This window comes from Pelodiscus sinensis, chromosome 25 (assembly GCF_049634645.1).
Source record: "Pelodiscus sinensis isolate JC-2024 chromosome 25, ASM4963464v1, whole genome shotgun sequence".
Lineage (NCBI taxonomy): Eukaryota > Metazoa > Chordata > Testudines > Trionychidae > Pelodiscus > Pelodiscus sinensis.
The window spans coordinates 14,203,496-14,223,382 of record NC_134735.1 but is presented as its reverse complement, the minus strand read 5'-3'; the positions used below and the strand labels follow the sequence as shown (position 1 = coordinate 14,223,382).

Below are 19,887 nucleotides of genomic sequence, written 5' to 3'. Positions count from 1 at the left end.
AAGATCAAGAAAGACAGAGAGATGAACAAAAATGACAGATGGGAAGTGCTCAAAATGGTACTTGGGGATGCACAAAGTTTTAGAACAGGTCTTCTGATAAATATTTATTACTAAATTGGCAAATTGCTGTCAAGAACAAATACTGTGGAGGCTCAATCAGGATAGAAGTACTTTAGCAATATCCTCCAATTTAGCCTCTGAATGTGACCATCTCCATAGAATCCACTAGTCTTAGGGCAATGTTCAAATGTGTTCACAATTTTCCTTTGAGAGAAGGTTAAAGTTAAAATCTAGTATTTAAGTGCTCCACAATTGAAATTGTTGAGAAAAGTTAATGTATTACAAATTCAAATGATACAATACAAAATGCAGTCTTTTACAATTTCTTATATTACACTGGCCTTCGAGGTGGCATTAACTCAAAGTTTGATATCAAGATTTTAATATAGATGATATAATCTTATTTTGAAGATATTGCAAATGAAAACTATCAAACTGTCTACTTTTTTCAAAATGATATTTAGCTATGATTGCAAAATGTTCAATCCCTTTGAAATCAGGAGTATGTAATATGAATACACTCCAAACTTCATGGATTTTATTTTCCATTTTAGTGCATCTGTGTCTTGAGGGTCTAAAGAATGTGTAACTATAATGGACATGGTATCACACAAATGCTTTAGCATTTGTGAAAAATGTCTAGGGAAATTTTGTTGCAGTTTATTTGTAAAATGTTTTCCAGCCTTTCAGTTGGCCAACGCGGGTGCATCTATGAAAGAAAAAATTTGGCCCTAAGCTCTCTCAGTTGAGCCAACCTCCTTTGATCAGTCTGGTATTTTGGGACAGGTTCTTTGCACACCCCTAAGTGATGAGTATCAGGGAGAAAGTAGCTGGGGGGCTGGGCAGCAAAAGAAATAAAATGCAAGTGTAACATGATTATTAAAACAAAAAATGGAAAGGAAAGGAAGACAACATAAAAAGAACAGGGTACAGTTAAACTTTCATAACTGTTTTTCTTTCCAAATACATGGTTACATCATGCAGCTTTTCAACTAGCCATGCGCCGAAATAAGCAAATTGAAAGCTGCAAAAGCTGCAGCAGTGCAAATCCTTTACGTGTTAGGTAAGGAGGCTGTGAGATATGAAACTATTTCGTGTTGCCAAAAGAAAAACATTATTCAGCAGCTGCTGTTAAATTTTTGCTTTGTGCCATTACAACAGCAAAATTTGGTTCAGAAGCACATATTATAACACCAGCTTTACCTCTGGCCCACCAACCCTTCTTTCAGAGGATAGGATAGTGGCTTTCTTGACCTGGACATACAAAGTATGTAAAGTTCAGTTGTCTTGTAATGCACGATATAGGAATAGTAGAAAGATAACCTCTTATATAATACCATGATTTCTGCAATTATAACAATGGTGTAGCAGCAAAAAGAAATAATTAAATTCATATTTATCTTCTTTATACACATTTGATGACATGAAGGTAAACTCAAACACTAACCACATGCCTTCCTGCAGGTATCTCATGTTATTATCATAAATCACATTCACGAAAAAGCCATTTTCAGAAGGTTCATGTCACAGGTGGTGAAACTTCCAGAGACACGTATCAGTGATGTGACTTGCAGAGAGCTGGCATCACCCTTACTACAGTGTGAAAAAATTGCTAGCAAACCACTGAAGCTGCAGGCTGATAAGCACGCACTATCCCTATTGCCCCCATCTTATGGGTGGAGAGCCCTGCACCACCTGTTCTGGAGAGCACCCTGCAGAAAGGCTTCTGAAAATAAAGATCAGTGATCAAATGATAGAGTGGCTTCATGTGTTTAACAAATTAATTGGCAATTCCAATTAATTACAGACAGTTCAGATTTTCACTACATTCTTCTTGATAAGGAATGAGTCCCATAGCTTCTATGCCTCTTTCTTGCCTATATTTTAAGCAAACATTAAAAGATCAAATTTTCACTGCCTCTTCAATTAATTTCTCAACACCTTCTTCCTCCTCCTCTCCAGATTATTCCATGTTAAAAGTGCCATACTTGCATGGTTTAAAGGTCAAGCAAAGAAACAGTCTCCATAGCAGTTGGGACAGGAGAGAAGGACAGAGAGATTTATGATAAATTACTGGGCAAAAGTTTTGGCACTGATTTTAAATGAAGCTAGGATTATACTCCTCATTTTAAGTTAAGCAACTATCATTGTTCAAGAAGCTGCAATTAGTTTGATCTAAGAACTTTTATTCTGAGTCAAACAACAGAAGTAGAAATATAACAGGGAGATATTGATTACCAGTAAGGAAGAGATTAGACAGCATACTGACTGATCTCTTGGCCTCTCCAACTTCCTCATATTGAAAAGTCGTAAAATTCGTATGCAACTAAGTAAGAGGCCTATAAACTTGTATGACTACTACAAATAGGGATAACACTTTCCTAAAATGCAATTTTGTTTCTGCTCAACCCCTTGTAAATCCCTGTGCCCATGAGGAGTTCCACTGAGGTTAGTAAAACATCTCACAGGATTGTGTGTACACACTCGCAGCTCCTGATGCAAGTTCAGGGCTGTTACATACAAAATTCTCTTAATGAGAATCCTCTATGACTTATCAAGCCTTGTGATTTCTGATTCAGAGACACCATCCAAAATATACATTTTTTTCACTCCAGGGTTTGTGACAATATCCCTGAAGCTAAAATTTAAAATTACAATCCACATAAATTTTGACATTTTCCATTTAGGAAGATAAGATTTATCCGCACCTATATTTTGAATAAACCAGATTCCAACATAACTATTTTAGTCTGAGTTCTTGTAACGCTGAAACTAATAAGAAAATATATACCTTCAGTGGCGGCATTAACTAACGTTGCTAGAAAGCCAGCTGGGGAGCTCGCATTATTGTTTTACAGTGTTATCACCTAAGAACTGTGACTTAAGCTTTAAAAAAAAATACAGGAGGCCTCCAACATGCAACTGCCCGAGTTCTGACCCCCCAAACTTACAAACATTTTTTAAGTGCAGAAGGGGCTGGAAACCCCCAACATATATCCTCAGCCTGCATTTACGATGGCGCACCGTGTCTATTGTAAATGAGGGCTTGAGTAACGACACCCACAGCTTGCGATGCTTCCCCAACAATAGATTGTGTCACAAGTCGGGGGCCTCCTGCATCTTCAGCAAAAATGTTGTTCTTAAAACCCCAGAAATGAGTCAAATTTAGTCCTCAACTATTTAAAGATTTTCCTTTAAAGTCAGTATTTTGGTGTTACAATATAACATCAGTCAATATCACATTTCATAAGTACTCACTCCTTCCACTCCAGTGGAGACTTGCCCATTGACGTTAAATGTTCTGAAGGGGGAGTGAGTAGACAGGCGCTTATCCCATTCACTAGGCCGGGGTTCGGGGACGGACTCCATAAAGTTCTTCTTCAGCTCACTGATGTTAGCATGATGTTTCTTTATTTCGTCTTGAGTTTTATCTAGTTCCTGTTATTAAAAAAATAAATGGAGATGCACATAAAAAAAGGTCATTAAATTAATCCTGTGCTGTCAGATAGCAAGCTGCACACAAAGTTGCTACCAATTTCCATTAGATGTGCTCACTCTGTGAGCATAAAAGGGAATATTCTCCTTTCCTTTCTTCTACCTTTGCACTAAAGGACAAATTTTAATTAAGTGGAAGATATCTCCCCTTCCAGCAGTGAGACCTGACATTCTATTTTGCTGAAGGAAGAGATGTCTATAGTTGAAACACCTGGATTTTCACCTAAAGAGGAAAATATAAAGAAATGGAACTTGACAATTTGATTTCACACCCTTCACTGCATGTTTTTCGATTAAATCTGACTATCTAAAGGAAGCTCACAGACGCCATTAACATTTTAAGAGAATTTCCATGTCTTCCCCTCTCATATGAAAAGTAACATTGTTACCTTCTCTGCTCTGATCTTGATCCTTCCACAAACTACCTATGAGGTTTCACACTAGTAAACAAAATGGGAGATGAGAAAACAACTCCTGAAACTGAACTTAATGCATCTACTTAATGCCCGAGTAATTGGTGCACCCAAGCAAAGGAGGTATGGGTATGAAAAGAGCTAACTTTTTATCTGTGATTCCAGGTTGCAGCATAAATGCACAGACTTCAACAAAATTCCACTATTCAATTAACTAATTCAAAAGTAGCCTTCCTTTCCAAGCAAAGATAGTTGGTTTAAAACAAAGCTTTTGAGTATAGGCAGTCCCCGAGTTACGCGGATCCGACTTATGTCGGATCCGCAGTTACGAACGGGGATTTTCTCGCCCCGGAGAACTGGAGCGGCGGGACGCTTGGTCCCGCCGCCCGCCTCCTCCGGGGCGAGAAAAGCTGCTCCCCGTCTCCCTGGTCTGTTGAGGGAGTCAGCAGACCAGGGAGACGCTGAGCAAAGCGGCGGAGAACCTGGGGCTGGGGCCGGACCCGCGGCGTTTCCAGCTGATCTGGAAGCGCCGCGGTCCGGCCCGGGTCCTCCGCCGCTTGCTCCGCGTCTCCCTGGTCTGTTGGGGGGGGGGATGCAGCTAGTGCCCCGCCCCAGAAGACCAGGGAGAAGTGGAGCAAAGCCCAGGGCCTGTGGTAGAGCAGGTGGGGCGCTGCCGGTTGGTCCCGCAGCACCGCTCCTTGGCGCTACTGGACCAACCCGGCAGCACCCCAGCTGCTCTGCCCCAGGCGTCCTGATTCAGCCGCTGCTGATCAGTTTCAGCAGCGGCTGAATCAGGACGCCTGGGGCAGAGCAGCTGGGGTGCTGCTCTGCCCCAGGCATCCCCAAGTCAGCCGCTGCTGAAACTGACTCTGGATGCCAGTTCCGACTTACATACAGATTCAACTTAAGAACAAACCTACAGTCCCTATCTTGTACGTAACCCGGGGACTGCCTGTATAATAGGCTTAAGCCAAACAATAACATCTCAAGAAAGGGCCAAAATCAAGCAAGACTTAAGAGTCATTGGAAAATTTGATTTTGTTTAAAAATCATTATCTATATCAGGGGTGAAGAACCTCATGCCCAGGGTCCAGATGCAGCCCCCGGCTTGCTTAAATCCAGCCCTGGAGGCTCAGGACCACCCCCTCCACTCCGCCCAGTACTGGCACTCCAAACACCATCCTCCCCCTCACCGTGAGGCTGAGGCACACAAAATCTACTAGGCTGGGCCCCCCTAAGCTCTGGTGTGTGAGGAGAATGTGTGGAGTGTCCTTCTCCTTCTCAGTCAGCGGCCATGTTAGCGAAGATTTGTTTGTGTTTTTGCTTCTCAGTTGTGTGTGGCCCTCAACTGATGTTTCTGTAGGTCAGTGGCCCCTGACCCAAAAAAGGTTCCTCGTCCCTGCTCTATACATTCAGTTGTCCAATTAAGTCACTTACTTATATAAGACTAGTTTTGCTTTAAATTAATAGCTGTCAAAAGAGGCTATTCTGTTGTCTGGTCGCCCAGGATCTATGAACCTGCAGCTTACCAAAGAGAGACTGCCTTCAGCTAGCAGGAATAAAAGGTTCATGTGTGCTTCATTAACATAGCTTTCTCTTTGGGCTCATCTATAGTTGTGACTTCTGTCTGACATGAGAACAACATGAATGCCTGCTAGTTTAAAAAATGCATGAAGAAGCCTTTTGAAGACTTCATGGTAAGCTCAGAAGCTGGAATCAACAATGAATGCAGAGGAACCCCGCCACTGGACTCCTCTTGTTGAGCCTGCCCCTGTTAAGAAGCACTTTGTTCACATCTGGACATCCCCTGCCAGAAATGTTAATGTGGAAGCTCAAGTACACAAGATGTATCCCACAGAAGTTTGAATTGTTCTTGTAAGTCCCTTTTAATGAATAAAGCATTTTTTCCCTAGCGGTATCAACTTTCAGTAGACTACGCAATTAACCAATAAGCCTGAGTCTATCGGTTAATCCTATTGACTACACACATCTCCCCCTCCCCCCACTTCTGACTCAAAGGCAGCAAGCTAGGGGGAGGGTGGCGGGAGACAGTGTCCACTGGGAGCTGGATTTTTTTAGCCCACAAGCTCCAGATCCCCATGAGCACCAGATCCCGCAAAGCTCCCCCCCGCCCCAACCCCTATGCTGCTGCCTCTGATAGCACAGAAGGTGAGGGGGGCAGGCAGGAGACGGTACACATGGAGAGCCATCTTAAAAGCTGGCTCCTCCCAACAGTGGCTCTGCGGAGCTGCCTACCCACCCCACCCCATCCCACCCCTGCACTGCTGCTTCTATCAGAGGCAGCAGTGTGTGTGTGTGTGTGGGGAGGGAGTAGAGGGCTCCCTGGAGTTGAGGCAGGAACACAATGGCTGCTGGCCCCATCCCCAAGGACTATCAAATAATCGTATAACTGCTAATATTTTATGCAGTTACACTATTATTCAAATTAATTGATAGCTAACGTCCCTACTTCATTCATTACAGCTTTTTAAAAATGTATAAAGCACAGAAATGCAAGATCTAAAGCAGTAACTGTTTCCAATAAAACAACATTTTATGTAACATTTTCCCACACTCAGCCAGTCTCCAGGATTTAATCTGATCTGCCAAATGCAGAGTAAAAAGGAAGAAACACTTTTGGTCACCCTTTTCTAGCTGAGAGTCTGTGAATACCTGCAACAAAAGTGTTTCAGATGGCAGGGGAAGGCAGTAAGAGTTGAGGCGGCTGAGGTGAAAGGGAGCATACAATACATGTGCCAGAGCCAGGTACCACACCAGCAGGAAAAAGCCATTTAAGAGAGATGAATTTCCACTGAGAATAAATAAACAATCAGCTTATGCATGGCCTAAACAAACTGTGGGTGAAACCCTCATGGCATTCTGACTGTAGATGACTCCTGTTGACTATTTTAGTGATGTCCAAATGCTTCAAACTGTAGCAGTCAGAAAACAAAAGCCCCAAAAGCTTTAAATTAAGAGTAAAAAATGCAGTTAGTACATTTCATTTTTAGATACAACTGTAGAGGAAACCACTATCAGCCGCTGAAGCTGTAATCCTGAATAGAAACACAACACACAGGAAGGGTCAGTACCAGAAGCCACAAAGTGTCCTCTGTAACACTATAAATATATGATTGGAATGTTCCAGTCTTCAAGATCTTGTTTGCGTGGGAGTCTCTACATTTTAAGTTTCAGTGTCATAAAGCAAACTATTTGATCTACACCTGTGCATGAGGTGACAGAAAACAATCTTGCACCCTTAGAATACGTAGCAACTGACAGCTGAGCAGCAGCATACTGAAATGCACTCAGTGGCACACATTACTAGGGATAGTAATTACATCAGACAACAGGGGACTTGCTATTGACAACTGGGTTGTTCCAGTGTAGAAGAACTGCATGTTTCCTCGAATACATTAGAGCAGGAAAGTGGTGAGAGAAAAATTACAGCTACAATGATGGTAAATTCTATTGACAGTTTTCTGGAAAGCAAAAAAGGCCTCACTACTGTGCCTTGAGCAAGCACAGATGTTTCAGTGACATGAGCCCTCGTGAAGACTGCTGAACAAGAGTGTTGTTTAGCTTATGCCGCTTGCTGATTTGTTGCGCATCATTTTTACATACTCAATTGTGCCTCAGATTTGATTTCCCTCTTTTTTCCTTGTCCCAATCAAGGAAAGAGAAAGACACACACACAGAGAGAGTCTTTTTACAATAGCATCCCGTGTGAGGTTATTTTAAGTACCAGTGTAGAGATTCCTATTCATGGACCGAAAGTAACAACTGTGCAATAAAAATCACTGGAACTCTAAATTTAGCACAGGACTATCCCAATCATATATTTTTATGGTAAGTATGAAAAAATGAAAACCAAAAAAGGTAGGAGAAATGACTGCACATCGTCATGTTTTTTGTTGACATGCAAAAGCATACAGTATTTTAAAATAAAGTCTTCATGCAACAGCATGCAAAAAAAAAATTCAGCAGCAGAGGAGGAAGAAAAAGAGTTCAGCAAAGAACGCAGAAGGTCCAGGCAAATGCAAATGAAACAAGCGTCAAGTTCATACAAACCTCCAACATTAAATTGCTATGCCTGATATAAATGTTTTCACCATCTAGTTTCTTTGATCTTTTCTGTGAAAATGAAAGAAAGGGGAAAACAAAGAAGCACAAAAAATTAAAATGCTGTTCTTGCGGGAATCGCAAATTGGCAAATAAAAAAAGTTAAATAAATGTTTGGAGTGGAGTATTGTGCCAATATGAGATAGGCTATAGAACCACAAGAACATGTGTAGAAACCTTCACTGCCAAGAAATGGAGGACCTTGCTCATAGACAGTGGAAGAATGCAATGAGTCATTTAAAGAGACAGTTCCCAGAGTTTCATCGGCTTATTTGCATTGCTGCAACAAAGGCAATCTTGCTCTCAGCAAATAAGTGTTTAACATTTGCTATGGAAGATTTGCAAAGACTAGGACATTTTCAACTTCCTGATCACAAAGTGAATACAGTGCTGCATTACCTGGTGTTATATGTAGCTTTTCCAATGCTTCCGAGCCTTTAAAAATCATTTTATTAAAACATATACTATAGTTAATGTACTTAATCATTTATAGTTTCAAGGGATTCTTGACAGGAAAGATATGTAAAACACTGAAATTTCTGTATTTCCTGGAATACTGAAATGTACAGTTTCCTCTGGATTGTAATTAGCTTCATTTCTGTACAGAACTGTAAAATACAATTCATATTCCCGAGTCTGTATCTTATTGAAAAGTTCGTTAACAGAAATGTATTTAACAATCTCAGATTGCCATTGGGCTAAAAAGCTGAATTGTTTTGAAAGCCAGCAACAGATACTTGCAAATTAAAACTCAAAGCACATGAAGAAATTGGAGTACTGTCTTTTTAAATATATTGAGTATGCATGAGTGATATATGGCTGTTTCGTTCGGTGAAAGTGTAAAATGGCTAACCTTCCTCATTCTTATCGGCTCTTCCTCTTTTTCTGCAGGCTGCTGTTTTGTAGTGATAAAAAACAAAAAAAAATGGTTCATTTAGTTATGTCGAATCTATACAACCTTTTTTAAAAAAAATAAAATAAAAAAAAGAATGAGAACAACCTAACTGATAATAATCAGCACAAACCTGGGGCTGGTCACCATTTGTGGTAGGCAATGTGACCTCGATGTGAGTTTTCCCCACCTACATTTAAGAAATAAAGTGGTAAAAACATTTCTTGTTAGTAAATTTTTGGAAACCACTTAGTTTCAAAACACAGCTGAAATATTAAGTTGGTTTTGAAATGATGTGTCAGCATGCAGGAATCAACATGCAGTCTTTTGAAGAGAGTTAACAAGGGTTTACATAACTAACAGTAACAATTTGTTAGTTCAACATCAGGTTTCTGAAACTGAAAGTACAACTTTGACACCCATGTTTTAAAAGACCCCAAAAGGACATTTATTTAATATCTCCAACAAAGATAAGCTTTTTGTTTTAAGGCTATTTGTAAGTCAATGTTTCCAAAAGTTATCTATAATTCGATACTCCAACGATATATCACTGTCAAAAAAGGGAACAAATTCAAATTAATAGATATACAACTGTTCAAAGACAAAAAATAAATATGCTCTTTCCCAGTGATCATCTAGTCTGACCTGCCAGGCCATATACCTGTCTGTATGCATGTATTTACATTTGTCAGCTAACTGACTCACCAGCAGCACTGGATCTAGTCTTTCATTTGCCATAACTGTAGAGCTAAGAACCAATATTTTCAATTTTTTTTTTAAGTTAAATGGAATTGGGCTTCCAATTCACCCTAGCAGTCTAGGCTTGTAACAGAGCATGGCATGCCTACATTTGATGGACAAGAGTAAACACCAGAATCACTGAAATACACCTGCAGCTCCTGCCAGCCTATCATGGGTGTAACTTCGGAATGCTTACCTTGATGGTCCTGTTCAAATAGGAATACCACCACCACTATAATCCAAGAAGAATATTGAAATGAGATAAAGTAGAAGTTGAACTTCTCTAGTCCAGCACCCTTGGGATCTGACTGATACCAAACCAGAGAATTTGCTGAACCATGGGAAGTCAATATTGTTTAGCAGCTTTACCAACATTTCCAATGCTTACTGGGTTCTTAGAAGACATTTTGGGGTAAAATAACAGCACAGAACACTGACAGCCATGACTGGTGGCTATAAACAAACTTTTTGGGACCATAGGAATGTTGGCCATACCCATGGTAAGTGGACATCAGGCTAACTCAAATCATGCTGAACCACAGATGTTGTTGGATCAGAACCTGTACAAATGCAGGAAAAATCACAAAGTCTGGCTTCGACAAGGCAAAATAGTTATTTTATTTTTTAAAATTTTTATATTATATAAAGAAACAGGTTATTTACTCAAGACTAGATTAAATTATGGAGCACTTTAGCAGCTTCTAGAGTCTAAAAGGATTTTACAAGAATTCTTTCTACACTAAATACTGAAGTAAATCTAATACTGTAACTACCTGAAAATAAAACAGACATCATACTCTCTCACAGAGAGAAAGCTGCTGCTTGCCATTTCAGCCAGACTGACCATTCTCTCAATGACCTTAAAACATGCATATTGCTTCAGAGAGATTTTAACTCCAGACTTCAAAGAGAAGCTTCAGAATTGTCATTCATGCTTAAATTTGACACTTTATGTATGGGTCTCAACAAAGATGCTAATTATCTCACCCATTACAAAGATAGCTTCCCCAATTATCACCCCTAATGTCATTACCTCACAGACACTAATCTTCCCCCCTCACCTCCTCTCTGTTCTAAAATTTGATTTGTCAATTTTATATGTGTTCACTTTTTTTGATTGTATCACTTTGGTATATATGGTCATGCCAATTTTCTTCCACAAATTGATCTGAGGAAGTGGGTCTGGCCCACGAAAGCTCATCACCTAATAAACCATCTTGTTAGTCTTTAAAGTGCTACATAGTTCTGTCTTTTGTTTTACCTGAAAATCTGTCTGATAAATGAGGGCCTGGGTGAATGGAAGCAGAATTATTTTAAATTTAACCACTGTGTGGCATTCAACTGTTTTATGTTTCAATTATCTGCAAGACTCCATTAGTCTTCAGAACTCATTCTGAGTGACTCGGTGCTACTAACCTATGCCTTTGTAACTAAAAGCAGCTCAGAGCTCTTAGCTATTTTGCAATGATGTACACTCATTGACAATTTTAAACAGTGGTGTCATCAAATCAAGTGTAGCATCAAAAGTTGTATTTACTTAATCACAAAGAGAGGGTACTGATGACTAACTGATTTGTTCACCTCTTGCGTGTGTGTTTACATATGTAGCTATATGGAAAGTTGTCTATGCAAGGAAGAGAGGCACTTGAATATCAAGAGGTAATACAGTTAGTAAGTCAAAGAGGCTACAAAGTGGAATGAAAATATAACACTACGTTAAGCAATTATGGCTTTGGAAGGGCCGAATTTGCCAGCTTTAAGTGGGTACAACTTCATTAGATTGAGATGGACCAGATGTAACCACATCCAAATTTGGCCCTATGTTTCCAGATTGTCACCAGTTTTCTTCAAACAGGAATTCTTATTAACCCTACTGATATTCCTTGAAGACAGAAAATAAAGATTTTTTAATTTTTTGAAAGGTTGGTGAGGATATTGTGCTGTCTCCTCTCTTGTTCCTCAAGTGCCTATGTCATACACATAGATCTTCCTTGGAATATGACTACATCTATCATGTGAGACTTGCCCTCTATCTATAATACAGTAAGAGTACGAGTCCCAACAAAAAATAGGGGAAATAGAATGTACAATATTCAGTGCCAAAAAGCAATCTCAATCTACCCTTTCTGCCTCTAGATTTTCCACTATTTATATCCTCACTCAAAAGAAAATTATAAAATATTAGTCTTGAAACAAGATGAAAATCCTTTCATATATTATTCTGCCATTTATAAATTTTACACAGAACATTCACCGAAGAACCATATATTTGCACTTTTCAATTTAAGTAGTTCCCCTTAATATTAAATCTAACACAGTCTAAACCATGTTTGAATATTCATACATCAACATTTTAGTCTAGCTGGCAGCCTGTCAGAAGTCCATTAACAGCTTTCCAGAGAAAATGAATCAATTAAAACACTTTATACTATAGATGCTGTAAGGTCTAGATCCACTTCTTCTCTCACATTAATGGAATTGCCCCTGATTTACACAAACTAAAAAGCATTACTGGTTAACAAGGGCAAATGTAGCTGTACATGTGGTTAATTCTCAATGGAATTAACATACTGCTTTAAGGTGATCAACAGGAAATGGCGTCTTTAGGACTATTCCAGGGACAAAAAAAACATACTGCCATCGGTACAGTTAAGACATGAAAATTATAACATGTTGTAATGGACAGGAGGAGTGCTGAACATCACCCGGTGACTAAGGGGTTAAACTTAGGTAGCTAGCAAAGGTGTTGGCTAGGAGAACCAATCTAATAAAGCAGGGGTCTCCAAACTACGGCCCGGGGGCCGGATGCGGCCCGCGAGGCCCTCTCATCCGGCCCGTGGAGACCTTTTTGGATTCAAAGGCAGAAGAAGTGAGATTGTTTCAAAACCCATTTGAAGCAGATGTGGCCAGTTGCCCAGATGAACTGCAGCTGGAAGTCATTGAGTTGCAAGCAAATGACCTCCTTAGGGACAAGTTCAAAATAGGACTGGTGGGTTTTTACCAGTTTTTGCCCAAGGAAGACTTTCCTAATGTCAAAACTTTTGCATCAAGGTACCTTTCAATCTTTGGAACAACATACCTGTGTGAACAAACATTTTCAAGAATGAAATACGTGAAGAACAATTTGAGAACAAACTTGTCCGATGATAATCTCAGGTCACTGTTGATGTTAGGGACAACAAATCTAAAGCCAGAAATGTCTGCTATTTTGGCATCCAGGAAACAATTTCACCATTCACACTAATACAGGTGTTCATGTGTGGTGTATGAATGTGTTATTAAATAATAACTGAATAAAATAATATTAAATAAATAATTAAAAACAACATCCATGTTTTGATTGTTTTTTATTTGGACCTCAAGTGTGTAGTCGGCCCCCGAACTGCTGTTTGATAGTTAATGCGGCCCTCGGGCTGAAAAGTTTGGAGACCCCTGTAATAAAGGATTGAAATGTGAATTGGGTATAGATTCCCTGCCTTTCTTTGTGTGGGAGAGATAAACCAGGAGTTGAGAAACACAGAATGATTTAAATCTAGGCAGGACTACTATGTCTCCAAGGAATTTGGGGCATGGGAGTGGACTGAACAAAGAGAAAACTAGAAGTAAATCTCGTCGTGTTCATGGTAATTTTTCTTTATTTTGTGGTTTACATTGAACTGCTTTTTGTGAATCTATGCCTCCCCTCCCCATTTACTACTTCACATTGTGCCCAGAAACTTTTCTCTGTGTTTTAATTTGTTTTCATAGACTCAGACTCCAAGGTCAGAAGGGACCATTATGATCATCTAGTCTGACCCCCTGCACAGTGCAGGCCACAAAATCTCGCCCACCCCTCCTAGAATAATCCTCTCACCTATATCTCAGATATTGAAGCCTTCAAATACTTTGAAGACCCCAAGATGCAGAGCTCCTCTAGCTGTGATCTGTACCCCATGCTACAGAGGAAGGCGAAAAACCTCCAGGGCCTCTGCCAATCTACCCTGGAGGAAAATTCCTTCCCGACCCCAAATATGGCAATCAGCTAAACCCTGAGCATGTGGGCAAGACTCATCAGCCAGACACCCAGAAAGTTCTCTATAGTAACTCCTATCATCCCTCCATTGACCTATTTCCCACTGATAATGAATGGTCAATTAGATACCAAGATCCTGTTATCTCATCAAACCATCCCCTTCATAAACCCATCTAGTTTAATCTTGAAACCAGATAGATCTTTTGCCCCCACTACTTCCCTTGGAAGGCCATTCCAGAACTTCACTCCTCTAATGGTTAGAAACCTTCGTCTAATCTCAAGTCTAAACTTCCTACTAGCCAGCTTATATCCATTTGTTCTTGTGTCCACATTGGTATTAAACTTAAATAATTCCTCTCCCTCCCTGGTATTTATCCCTCTAATATATTTAAAAAGTGCAATCATGTCCCCCCCCTCAGCCTTCTTTTGGTTAAAGTAAACAAGCCAAGCTCCTTGAGTCTCCTTTCATAAGACAGGTTTTCCATTCCTCGGATCATCCTAGTGGCCCTTCTTTGTACCTGTTCCAGTTTGAATTCATCCTTCTTAAACATGGGAGACCAGAACTGCACACAGTATTCCAAATGGGGTCTCACCAATGCCTTGTATAATGGCACTAACACCTCCTTATCCCTACTGGAAATACCTCACCTAATACATCCCAAGATTGTATTAGCCTTTTTCACGGCCATGTCACAATGGCGGCTCATAGTCATTCTATAATCAACCAGGACTCCGAGGTCCTTCTCCTCCTCCGTTACTTCCAACTGATGTGTCCCCAGCTTATAACTAAAATGCTTGTTATTAATCCCTAAATGCATAACCTTACACTTCTCACTATTAAATTTCATCCTATTGCTATCACTCCAATTTACAAGATCATCCAGATCTTCCTGTATGATATCCCGATCCTTTTCTGAATTGGCAATAGCTCCCAACTTTGTGTCATCTGCAAATTTTATTAGGACACTTCCACTTTTGGTGCCAAGATCAGCAATAAAAAGATTAAATAAAATTGGCCCCAAAACTGATCCCTGAGGAACTCTGCTAGTAACCTTCCTCCAACCTGACAGTTCACCTTCCAGTATGACCCGCTGTAGTCTCCCCTTTAACCAGTTGCTTATCCACCTCTCAACTTTCATATTAATCCCTATCTTTTCCAATTTAACCAATAATTCCCCATGTGGTACTGTATTAAATGCCTTACTAAAGTCGAGGTAGATTAGATCCACTGCATTTCCTTTATCTAAAAAATCTGTTACTTTCTCAAAAAAGGAGATCAGGTTGGTTTGGCATGATCTACCTTTTGTAAAACCATGTTGTAATTTGTCCCAATTGCCATTAGCCTCAATGTCTCTAACTACTTTCTCTTTCAAAATTTTTTCCAGGATCTTACATACTACAGATGTCAAACTAACAGGCCTATAGTTACCCGGGTCGCTTTTTTCCCTTTCTTAAAAATCGGAACTATATTAGCAATTCTCCAGTCAAATGGTACAACCCCTGAGTTTAGAGATTTATTAAAAATGTTTTCCTTAGTTGCTCTGTAACATCTAGCAACCAAGCATGCTTTATCACATTTATCTTTTGTTTTGTAATAAAGATCACCTTTTTAAAGGTGATGATTGATGATGATTTGATTCTTGTGTCCTGGAAGGTCTGTCTGCCTCTGTGCAGGTGCATGCCTCTGACTGAGGAGTCAGCTACCAGAGACTGCAGCTTGTTTTTCTTTTTTCAAACTCTTTTCGGGCAAAAGAGCTTGGGTTACCCCTGAGAGTGGGTTCAAGTGTTCACCCCTGGTTTTAGGGGTTAAAAAAAAATCAATTGATGGTGGCAGCTTGTTTGTTTGTTTCTCAGAGGCAGGGAATCTGTGACTCTGGAAAGTTTGGTAACCAGCGCCTGTAGAGGCAAAAGTTCCTTTGTTTTTTTGAGCTCTTCGTGGGCCCCTATCTTCTGCACTCAGGGTGCCCGAGTGGGGAACAGCCCTGACACATGTACTGTAGCATTTTTGTTGTGTCTTGAAGTTCAGGAAAGGTATTTTCCTGGAATCACAGCCAATTAGCTGGAGGATATCCTATTCCCAGTCCACTGACTACACAGGAATGAGAAACTTCTGGTCTAATGAAATATCACCATTTGCGGCCATTTTAGAGCTAGCATCTACTATATATTTTGAATAGTTTGTGGATTTGTTTTTGCAAAATGAAGTCATACTTCATGATTACCTATGGATACCAAATTTTGCATAAACAATCCTACCACTTAAACTAGCTGAATACGCTACTTTTTACACCGGAATATTCTGGGCGAAAGGTTTAAATAATTATTTTTGGTTTCATCAGAAAAAAAAGTCATGACTTTTAAGATTAGAGCTCATAAAAAATATATGTTAACAAAATTAAAATTGAGTCGCCTATTCAAATGCCATTTTAGTGCAAAGAAAATTTTTTACTGTTAAATCAACGCCAGTTAATTTTCTTCACTAATTAATAGTTTCTGATTCAAATTTACTATGTATGGTAATTATTCAATAAAATGGAATTTGAATTCCTACAAAATTTAAAACTGTTCTTTTACTTCCTTTTTGAAAATACATTAATAAAAAGTTATATTATATATATTTCATTTCTTGAACTTGCCTATAAGTGTAACTTACGCAAAATGACTTTACCTGGTCAACAACAGGCCTCACCTGCTAGTTCTACATAAAACAAAAATCACTTACAGGCCTCACAAAACATTGTATGGTAATTTTCTGGGGCTAGTGTACCTTGGCTACTTCAGGTGGCTCCATCTTGACCAACTCATATGGCATTTCTTCACGCTTTCCTTCAGTATCCAATGCCTCCTTCTCCACTTTAGAGACTACTACTATTTCCTTGGTATCAGATGAAGCTGGTGGGGTAGGTTCAGCAACATGTCTCTGAGCAATGGCGGGTGCAGAAGTTGGCCGTGGGCTTCGGTCAGGTGTAATCACCGCTACTGCTGAACAGAGAAAAAGAGTCAAGGCAAGGTTCAAAATGCATAATGTTTCTAGCTGCCCTAGGACAATCCTCCCATATTAGAGCACTGTATTAAAAAAAGAAGTAAAGCAGTTGTGCATTTAGTACAGAAAAGCTGAGGTTATTTTCCTTATAGTTTTAATAATAGGTCTTGTACAGAAAGTAAAAAAAGCAAGCTTGCACTCTGCAAAGAAGCCACACCAGAAATGCCAATTTATTTGTGACACTGCGCAAGGAGTTTCTGGGTCTTTCAAATGCCACTGGTGTAAGTTCATCACTATGAAACCTTTGAAGAACAAACATTAAGTCTGATCATTAACTGCACCATGAAGTCCCCAACAGAAACTTTACCACCTCACCATCTGTGGATCTAAGTTATACATTGTCTTTTGGCCAATTCAAAAATCAATAGGTATATCCTTATAAAGCTATGAACAAGTCTGCAGTTATCTTTCAAAACAGACTTATTTTTGCCACAAATGATTTCCCTGCCACAAGAGTTGCTGTTGAGGGACAATATTCCTAATTTCCAAATAAGTGAAAGATGCAGCACTGAACACATATGTTTCAAACATGTGTCTTTCAGCAGAAGGATGACAAGCCTCACACACAAGCCTCAAGTACATCCAAGACCTACCATCCCTCTCTCTTCTCCAGTGCTAGTTTCTGAGCTACCAAGTTTCTAAAAATCCTTACATTTAAGGAACAGGCGATGAAATTTGATCCTGTGTGTCAAAGCCAATTCACTAAGAAGTTTCTATATCCATAATAACCCAGTTTATTTCCGATATTAATGTTTATGTTTATACAATTAAACTTCCCATTATCTGAAATAATAAATTTAGTTGGACAGAAGCTCATATTAATGAAGTCAACTGCCTGTTCAAAACAGAAAAATGTACACTTGGTGCTTTGGCCAAGATAATACTAATTTACTACAGTTCACCCACCTACAACCAAGACATCAGAAATAGTCACATTTAAGGATCACAGGCTGTATTTTTTAGATATCCTCTAATCCCTGTTTGCCTCCTATTCAAAAATGCATTCAACACTTTTTGTCTGTGTATAAAATAAAAATATATAGAAATACTGTATGTATTTGACCAATACGAATAGCAGATCAAAAGCAAAATGCAAGAAAACAGCAAACAGAGTTTTACTGGTAATCAAGTACATCAAACTTCTTGACACCAAAGTTTATTTAATTTTCAGTTTCATAATTATCTGAGGTATGACACTTCCCTTAAAATATTTCTCCTGTACATCAATAAGTCATTGTGTCTAAAGGATGCCACCTCGACACTATATAATCTTATCTAGCACCACTGCTTGTACTCTAGCAGAGATAAGAAACACTGGAAAAGCTGAATATGTTGGTTGTGAGATAGCAGGGTTGAGCTTAATAGAAAGAAATGTAAACCACACAGGTGTAAGAAGCCATCACAACTGTACCTGGCTCCTTTTGGACTGGTTCGAGAAATTTGGGCTCTAGCTCTAGATCTTTCATTGTCACTACTTTCTCCTCCTCCTCCTCTTCATTTATTGGGGTTATCTCAATATTTTCATGGACACGTATGACTAAAAAAATTATGCATTCATTAAAATGCCACCTCAACAACTGTATGGAAAGGTAGAAGTTACCAAGAGCAAACTTGCAAGAACCACCTCTCTTCAGGAATATCAGAGTCTCAGAGTCCCATGTTGGTCTGTATCTGTAAAAACAATGAGGAGTCCTGTGGTATCTTAAAAACTAGTGGTATGTCTACACTTGCAGCCTATTTTGGAATAGGGCTGCAAATGTAGGCATTTGGAATTGCAAATCAAGTCCGGGATTTAAATATCTCACGCTTGATTTGCATCTTCCTGGCCGGAGGATTTAAACCTCATTGCAAGAGGAATAACAGGTAGTTCGAAATAGAGCTTTATTTTGAATGCCCGTTTCACTGCTGCGTGTATACACAGGCAGTTATTCCGGGCTTGTAAATTTCAAAAATGGCGCTCGGCCAGGAAGATTCAAATCAAGAACGGGATATTTATGCCTACATTTGCAATCCTATTCCGAAATAGGCTGCAAGTGTAGACATACCCTAACAGATTTATCTGGGCATAAGCTTTCATGGGTCAAAACCACTTTGTCAAATACAGTGGCATTCCAACATAAGAACAGCTAGATTGGGTCAGACCAAAAGTCCATGCAGCCCAGTATCCTGTATTCCAACAGTGGCCAATGCCAGATGCTCCAGAAGGAATGAACAGAAACGGGTAGTCATCCATTTCCAGCCCCTGACAAACAGGCTAGAGACACCCATTCTGGCTAATAAGTATTGATGGGCCTAACCTCCATGAATTTATCTAGTTCTTTTTTGAATGCTGTTGAAGTCTTGGTCTTCCCAACATTGTCTGGCAAGGAGTTCCACAGACTGACTGCACTGCATGAAGAAAAATGTCCTTTTCTTTGTTTTAAACCTGCTACCTATTAATTTCATTTGGTGACCACTAGTTATTATGTTACGGGAACAAGTAAATAACCTTATTCCTTATTCACTTTCTCTGTCCATACCTATCATGATCTCGATCATATACCCCCTTTGTCTCCTCTTTTCTAAGCTGAAAAGTCCCAGTCTTTTTAATCTCTTTTCATATGGCACTAGTTCCAAACCCCAAGCATCTGATGAAATAGTTTTGACCCATGAAAACTTTGCCCAAATAAATCTGTTAGTCTTTAAGTTGCCACAGGGCTCCCCATTTTTGCTTACTAGTTATACTTAAAATGTATTTCTATACTCAACATAATAGGCTGCATCTAGACTGGCATTATTTTGCGCAAAAGCAATTGCTTTTGCGCAAAATCTTGCCGTCTGTCTTCACTGGCCGCGAGAATTTGCGCAAGAACACTGACTTTGTAATGTACAAAATCAGTGGTTCTTGCACAAATACTCTGATTCTCCCACTCAGGGATAAGCCCTCTTGCACAAGTATTATTTGGACACAATATTTGGATATTCTGTAATTTAAGCACAGAGCTAGTTTACCACCTTTTCCAAGGTACAAGGAGGGGATATTTTTAGTTTGCTTTCATTACATTATGTTAGTTGCCAACCTCTAATTTGCCAATAAAAGCAGAGGTTATTCACCTTAGCAGTAACTGAC

At 39.5% G+C, this 19,887-nt stretch overlaps 1 protein-coding gene across 48 annotated transcripts in view; it reads right to left on the bottom strand.

The window, feature by feature from the left end:
- The window catches only part of EPB41 (erythrocyte membrane protein band 4.1), a 168,922-nt gene that overhangs the window by 40,128 nt on the left and 108,907 nt on the right, over window positions 1–19,887 (bottom strand). For 9 of the 48 annotated variants that reach the window (XM_075909091.1, XM_075909090.1, XM_075909089.1 and 6 more), the window contains 6 exons: window positions 18,190–18,315; window positions 16,503–16,717; window positions 9,116–9,172; window positions 8,944–8,985; window positions 8,040–8,102; window positions 3,319–3,498 (listed from right to left, as the gene is read on the bottom strand). In XM_075909091.1, the coding sequence (XP_075765206.1) occupies window positions 3,319–3,498; window positions 8,040–8,102; window positions 8,944–8,985; window positions 9,116–9,172; window positions 16,503–16,717; window positions 18,190–18,315 (683 nt within the window). Of the gene's footprint in view, window positions 1–8; window positions 899–1,263; window positions 1,315–3,318; window positions 3,499–8,039; window positions 8,103–8,943; window positions 8,986–9,115; window positions 9,173–16,502; window positions 16,718–18,189; window positions 18,316–19,887 lie in introns of those variants that run through there. The other 39 variants (XM_014576551.3, XM_014576563.3, XM_014576567.3 and 36 more) reach the window with 27 other exon arrangements.